Source organism: Apaloderma vittatum, unplaced genomic scaffold, assembly GCF_000703405.1.
Source record: "Apaloderma vittatum isolate BGI_N311 unplaced genomic scaffold, ASM70340v1 scaffold719, whole genome shotgun sequence".
Taxonomy (NCBI): Eukaryota; Metazoa; Chordata; class Aves; order Trogoniformes; family Trogonidae; genus Apaloderma; species Apaloderma vittatum.
This window is the reverse complement of record NW_009735627.1, coordinates 174,675-182,128: the sequence shown is the minus strand read 5'-3', so window position 1 is coordinate 182,128 and position 7,454 is coordinate 174,675. Positions and strand designations below refer to the sequence as shown.

The following is a 7,454-nucleotide window of genomic DNA, read 5'->3' as shown; positions in this document are numbered from 1 at the left end:
TTTTCACTGATGTCCAATGACAGGACAAGGGACAATAGATACAAGCTGGTACATAGAAGGTTCCACAAAAATAATATGAAAAACTTTTTCTCTGTGAGGGTGATAGAGCCCTGGCACAGGCTGCCCAGGGAGGTTGTGGAGTCTCCTTCTCTGGAGACATTCAAAACCCACCTGGACGCGTTCCTGTGTGACCTACTGTAGGGGATCCTGCTCTGGCAGGGGGGCTGGACTAGATGATCTTTTGAGGTCCCTTCCAACCCCTGACATTCTGTGATTCTGTGACTGGTTCTTCATAACTTGTTATACAGATAAGTGAACAGTAAGTACTTATTTCTGGGGATCAAATCTCTGATTATTTCATGAGCTCATTATTGGTACATAAAAAATAAGACCTTAATTGTACAGAAATCTATGTCTTTCCATGAAAAATGCAGACAACCTCTCTGCAGGTTTTCTTGGCTGTCCTTTTTCCAGGATTCAAACGGAAGTCTGCTTAGGACATAACAGTCAGTAATGCCTACTGCATATCAAGAACCATCCAAACGCCAAGTACATAGTGTTTATCTAACTGCTTATATTACGTGGAGTTTTTTTAACATCTGCTATCAAATGTCCTCTATCAGTACGTATCTAAAAAAAGACTCTCAGGGCTTGCACTGCCAATCCTTCGATGGAAGGAAAGGCCATAGAGCTTGTGTCGCTGCTGTCACAAAAGAGCATTTGCTGGTAACTTTTCAATTCTATCATTTACCAGGCAGTCAAATTCTACAACAAAGGCATCTATCATGGAAAAGACAGTTATGCTGTTACAGGCTAAAACATCCCTCCTGGCCCTACCTCCTGGCTGTACAGGAAAGTTTTCATGAGTAATGAAGGTCTGTAGTGATCTAGAAATTTAAAGAAGAAAGGAGAAGGGAGTCACTTCTCAAACAGTGCTCTTCAAAATGTGTGGCCCAGAGCTGTACGTGTAGAATTCAGAGGACATGCCCGCACCCCACCTAGAAGAGCACCCATGAAAGGCAGTGATCACCAGCCTTTTTCTGGCCACAGTGACATTAGATCTCAGGTAAGATAAATCCTGGGTGTCTTCTGAGGACATGATGTTGGTAGAGCGTAAACAGCCCCTCAAACCCTCTGTAGATCCTGTCAGACTCACTTGCTCCTGTGAGTGAGTCTTGGCACAGCCTGCACTGCCGCTGGATGACCTCCCCGTGGAAACTGATGCACAGCCAGATGAAGCACCATGGATTTGGCCTACATCATTTCAAGTGAGTTACGTTTGTGGAAGATTCAGGGCACAGCTGTTGCAAAGAAAAAGCCTTATGCAAATGGAAAGAGTTCCAAATCAGTTGCCCCTTATAGTGACCATTGAAGAAGAAAGGGCATGGAAGAGCATGAGGCAAACAAGGTCCAAAAGCTACAGCCCAAGGCTGAGACTTTTCTTACAGAGAAGCAAAGGGATTACTTCCCAGAGGACAAAAAGAAGATGTTGGTAGGATACAAGAAAATAGAATGAAAATAGGAACAAGAGGAAAGGAAAAAAACTCAGTTGAATTCACTTTCTGAAGGAAGTGAAACAGTGTCCATAGACAGGAAGCAGTATTTCACCCAGCTAAATGCTAGACTGGCTGTAAGAAACCAAAGGAGTTGGTGCACATACTGATTAACATAAGCTGTGGTGGAGAATGGATCTGTTTGTAGAAGTGCATATGGACAAGATTTTGGGAAATATTTTGGGAAACTGCTGTATATTCAGGCATACTGGCATTAGATTCCTTACAGTGAAGTTCCTATCACAGATAGTGACCTTGGAAAAATCCCTTACGTTTAAAGAGCCCACTTACACCTACTCTGTAGTGAAACAGTACATTTATATTCACAAAAGTACACACTACATCAAACAGATTAGCTAGGAACAAATGCCATATTGTGAGAAATTGGCTATCAGAGCCAATTTCCTGATAAATGTGCCTGAAGTCACCGAACGAATAAACATAGACATGGGATATCAATACCATTTTAAACAAAAAAGGTGTCTTTTGAATGTTCTCCAGTGGTCCTGCAAAAATACAGATCTGTATCAGAATTTCTGCCTTGGGTTTGTTCTAACTCGCTGTTAATTAACAACAGCTCCTGACTGAAGCATAGGCAGAAAACCAGGAGTCCATGACTGAGAAAAGTTAGAGCAGATAACTCCACAAACTTCTGTTTCCAACTTCACCAACAGCTTTTCATAGTTCTGAATCTGCGAATTTCAGTGAGGACAAACAAGAACAGGGACTCGTGATGGTATTTCTTATGAAGATGTGTTCAAGCCTGATAAGAATTTGCAGAACAGATGTCTTGCTTGTATCACAGACAGAGAATATCAGCATTATCTGACATATTATTTATTTCGGCATTAATTGATAAACTGTAAGGGCTCCTAAGAAGGAAAACTGTAATGTATGTACAAAATGAGAAATACCTGTACCAGGGAACCTAAAACCATACAAACCTTCTACTCTCTTCTTGTGGAGCGGTGGTCGTCCTTTCTTATTCCTCACTGAAGATGCTTTGCTGCTGCTGCTACCACTGTTGACGGACATTCTGTCGTCTTCACCACCCGTAACTAGAGAGTTTCTATAGGAAATGAGTGGAAGCCACACGTCTTCTCTTCTTTCCATCATCTGTTCTGTCAGAAACTTCTCTAAGTAGGTGTGACTGAAAATAAAAGACAATGAGTACAGATGCACAGCACATTATTTCCTCTTTAATTAATCTTCAATTCCTCTTTATATCGTGAGCTTAACACAAATCCCACATGTGTTTTCTTATTTTATGTAAGAATACTTGCCATTCCCTCAATACAAAGTAACATAATCACGCACAGGTTACTTGCAGGTAAAGAATATAGAAAACATTCTCTCCCCAACATCTTCCTCTCACATTTGTCTGCGATCATTCACAGCGAAATCTTTTGCTACTCTGCACACACTTCAGTCTCCAGACTGAACTAGAACCACTGGTGTGAGGATGTACCACATCCTGCTGTATCTTGGAACAAGAAAAATGGTTTCTTCAAATGCAAGAAATTAGTTTTCAATAAAAAACTAGAGGAACTTTGTAGTGCGAGAAGTCCAACACACGCTTGTTAACTTACGGGAGGAACCAACCAACCTCCCTCCTGTACGCAGTCTGGAGGGCATCTGAGGTGTTTTCGTTTTCTACGGATTATTTAACTATGGTATTAGAAGCAGTTCTTGAAATGAGTGTGCAAATCCACACCAAGGTGATTCTAATGAGGTTCAAGCCGCAGAACCAAGAATTCAGAAGTTGGGTAAGAGAACTTGGGATACTTCAACATCATTTCCTGCACCCTTTGATCATGATCTCCCTTAATACCATATTGCCAGGTTGTCATCAGTGGGAGTCAAACCCACAAAGTCTGCGTGGAAATGCAGAATTCTCCTGTTAGCTCATGGCCAGCTCAAGCTTGTTACATGGTCGAGCTTTCAGAACAGGACAAGAAGCCGCACTGTGAATGCCTGGGTAACAGTTACACCCAAGTTTTAACGGGATTTTGTTTTTATTCAGCATCGTGGATGCTTCTTCCTTCCCCTTTTCATGTGCACCCTGAGTAACATCCAAACCTTACACCGAATGGGAAGTTCTTGGTTTATTCTCCCTTTCACAGCACCAAAGAGCGCAACACTTGAATGCTTCATGACTTGAGAGAATCTGTTTGCACAAGAGTCTTGGAAACTAAGCTTTTCTACATCCAATTTATGTTTACAGAACCGGAGTGCACAGGTTATGCCCAAATTGTGAAGAAGGAAAAACAACGCCACTCGGGGGTTCTTTACTGACTACATGCCAAACTCGAGGCAACTTTAATTCAACATTTTAGAGAAGCTTCATACTGGCAGTTCTTACCAGCTTCAACAAGGATAGAAACTCTAAATTTCTAGAAGTAAGAACACCATGCTGAGGCTCCATCTCATCTGACTCCAGACACCCAACCTTCAGTTGTCTGGTCTAAGATAAGAGTTGCTATTTGAGAAATAAATGGAAATAAATGCTTCCACAGGGCAATTCACTTCATTATGGTCTCAGATGAATTCCTCAGGAACTCCCTGTCTGTATCTGCCTTCTGTATTTGTAACTGCATTTCTATAAATCTTTTTTTGCCAAGTGTAAGGGGCTGGCACCTTAAATGTATAGTTTTCTATTAAATCCATAGATCCGAGTAAATCCATAAATGGCTATCGCTAGTTCCAGAGGTTACTCGTAAAACAAGAGGCCAAATAAATAGCGAGGATAGGAAAACTGAATTACATCAGCGTTGCTGCTACATTCCCAAACTGCAAACATCTCCCTTTTCTTCCCCCAAACACAAAAGCCAGCAGTAAACCCGAAAGGAAGTTCGAGCCCTGCGAAAGCACTGAACTGTGACAGGAACAGTATTTTGTACCAAGGACAGATGACTTGTGCAGACATAGCGGGTAGATAATTTATTTTTTTCAGGTATGGAGGACCTCTGGGAGACAGGCAGCTCTATGCTCATGAGGCTTTCAGGGTTACTCCGGAGCACTTTCGCCTCCAGAGAGCAGCCCACTGCCGAGTTCAGGGGAGTCCCCTGGCAGGAGGGGATCAAGCCCGGGAGGGAGGCAGGTGAAGGACCCTGCACACAGGACTTCTCCACCAGATGGTGGTCACGTACCTTCCTGCTCGCTGGCAACCCCTTCGGAGGGAGGGGGGGAGGTCCCTGAGGACTGGAGGAGCCATGCTACAGAGAAGGGCAAAATCAACTACCCAGAGCATCTGTGGGCACGCAAGGCCAGCGAAGCACGTTGGGCAACACAGCCGCTGCCGGCTGAGTGCCAACAGGACAGATGTCTCCAGGGAAGGACTGCAGGTATCTTGACATATAAGCAAGTTATCTGGACTCTTTTCATGGTCACCATAGCCAATGGAATCTACGGCATCTCTGAACGCATCTTAAAACAGCAATTTAGCACAGATTAGATAAATCATGCCCTGAAGGAGCTATTTTCACTGATCTTCAGATTCAGCTGAGGTAAATAGCTCAGGTACAGATTACTACGATAAAGACAGATAAAATCAGGATTCCACCACAGCAATCTTTACAGCCTTGTAAAAGGAGCCAATGGTTGTGGGCATCAATGAGTGGGAGAACCTTTGAGAAAAAAAATTAAATGGCATCATAGAAGGCGAAGGACCAAGATCTCCTGAAGTACTGAATTCCATACAAAGGATCAGCTCAAAATAAGCTGTCATGTAAACTGCACAAAATGATGTAACTTTAAATTTTAGACACTGGAGAAACTCGTGGAAGGGATGATGACTGTACAAGAAGGATAAGCTTCACTAAATCAAACATGAATCAGGCTAATGGCACTTTAACAGACGTAGGAGAATCTACGGTTCAGTTAGGAAGACAGTAATAAAATCCTATTATCCTTATGTGCTGTCCTGAACAATAAGACAGAGGCTGACAAGATTCCAGGCTATAACAAGGAAAAGCAGCTTCAAAAATTGCGTGCAAAGCTAGCCCGACTGGGTCATCCAATTCTCAAGCTCATTTAACTATTTCTTCTACTGCATTTGCTGAACTGACAAAATATCAATAAAATAAAAAAACCTTAAATTGGTTCAAGTGTGTGTATGTTAAAAATTATCCACAGTTAACCATGCTGCATTTCTTATAACACAGATAAAGCTAATATATTCATAATTATCAAAGCTAATAGAAACGCCCTTTAAAACAAGTATCTTCACAGAAAAACTACAGAAAAGTTTGACATAAAAATTCAGTTGAGATAGTTACAGTAGATAGTTAGTAGATTGTTACAGCAGACTGGAATTCTTTGTGGTCAGAGAATTGACTGGAAAGGTACCTATAATCAGAAATCAGAAGAACCGGCAATTGCTTTTTTTTTTTTAAATGGTCACAAAGTTATCCAAAGAATTCAGTTCTACCTCTTCCTTTTTCCCTTATTATTTCTCTGCTGTGGCCAAATCCTGGCTATTTGCTACATAACGTATCAGAAACGTAAAGCGTTATCTCCACAGCGAAGCAGAGATGTCGTTACTATGAACTTGTCCTTAACAACGTCATTTTCTTTCGATATGTAGTTTTCTGTCGATACCTGCAGCCCCTCGACACTATTCAAATGTTGCTCATAAAACAGTATTTCTTGCTCTTTATTCAGATCGTATCGACAATACAGCACATGTATTTCATTCCCAGTATTTCAGCTGCAGTAATTACTCACCAGATCAAATCCAGGCCGCTTGTTTTATCCTGCCAGCTCTCTATCACCCTGCTCTGCCCTAACCAAAAACAGTGACCTCTCTCGGCCTCTTTCTCTATCCTATTATGCCAGTAACAGAAGTCTTGACAAACCTTTACTTCCCAGTTTAACTCAATATACTAAAATAAACAAAAAATATATGTTACATTACAAAAAAACCTGTTACATTTTATGTAAATATCTAACAGTAACAGATGTTACCGCAGTGTTTACAGGTCTGTAGATTTCCTGCACTGCTAACATTTTTTTTTCTTCTAGCCTGAATAAAAGGCTCTTTTAAATTTCAGTGACCCACAGGAAATATTAAGAAACATTGTTTTGTAAGGTCTCAAACACACCTCATGAGTGAACTTGATTCTCCTTTTCTCATTTATCTTTATTACTTTAAAATATAAACCTATAACTGTGTGTGTGAAATATCTCCTTGGGACTTCCTATTAGATTGTGAAAACTTCAAAGCAGAGAGCTTAAATACACACTACAGTGAGTAACAGAGCCCAGCAAAACCCACCAAAGAAAATGAAGCATTAACTTACACAGTCTTTTTGTCCTGTCGCAAGAGTTTAGAAGAAAATTCACTAAGCACTTCAAGGAAAGCAAGGTTAGGAGGTGGATAGTCTTGTCCTTTTTGATTCTGATACTTGAAGGCAAACTCTATGCCATCTCTACAGTGAAGAAATATTAAAATTTTCAGAAGCTTGTAACAAAATTTTTAAAAGTGCTCAAAATTTGAACTGTGATAAAATTTGTTATATCTTTATATCCCATCATAACTTTTTTTCACTACTAGCAAAGAGCTGCTTTTGGATAAAGTGAAATCAGATGTTCCCCCTTGACTTGTAAGGACACAGTCTCGAAGACAACATACTGCCAGTTATGTAGTAAGAAGGAATTTACTACAATCTAAGAAACCTGGTAGGTGCTGAAAGCCAGTGCCTCGGCAGGAATAGTCATAGAATCACAGAATGCTTGGGTTGGAAGGGACCTTTAAGGGCCATTTAGTCCAATCCCCCAGTTTCTGCCTGATGCAGAAACTCACAATAAGAATAATATGTAAGACATAACAAGATAAAACTTCTGTGTCAAGAGTCAGAACAAAGAATGTACTTACCAATATATATTGGTAAGTCTTGTCTT

At 40.8% G+C, this 7,454-nt stretch overlaps 1 protein-coding gene across 1 annotated transcript in view; it reads right to left on the bottom strand.

Annotated features, from left to right (window-relative positions):
* Positions 1 to 2,497: 2,497 nt before the first annotated feature.
* The window catches only part of LOC104279369 (cohesin subunit SA-1), a gene marked incomplete at its 3' end in the record, with an annotated part of 136,558 nt that continues 131,601 nt past the window's right edge, over positions 2,498 to 7,454 (bottom strand). The window contains exons 28-29 of the mRNA XM_009876635.1: positions 6,854 to 6,982; positions 2,498 to 2,703 (exon numbers count right to left, since the gene is read on the bottom strand). Of these exons, the coding sequence (XP_009874937.1) occupies positions 2,498 to 2,703; positions 6,854 to 6,982 (335 nt within the window). The remainder of the gene's footprint in view (positions 2,704 to 6,853; positions 6,983 to 7,454) is intronic.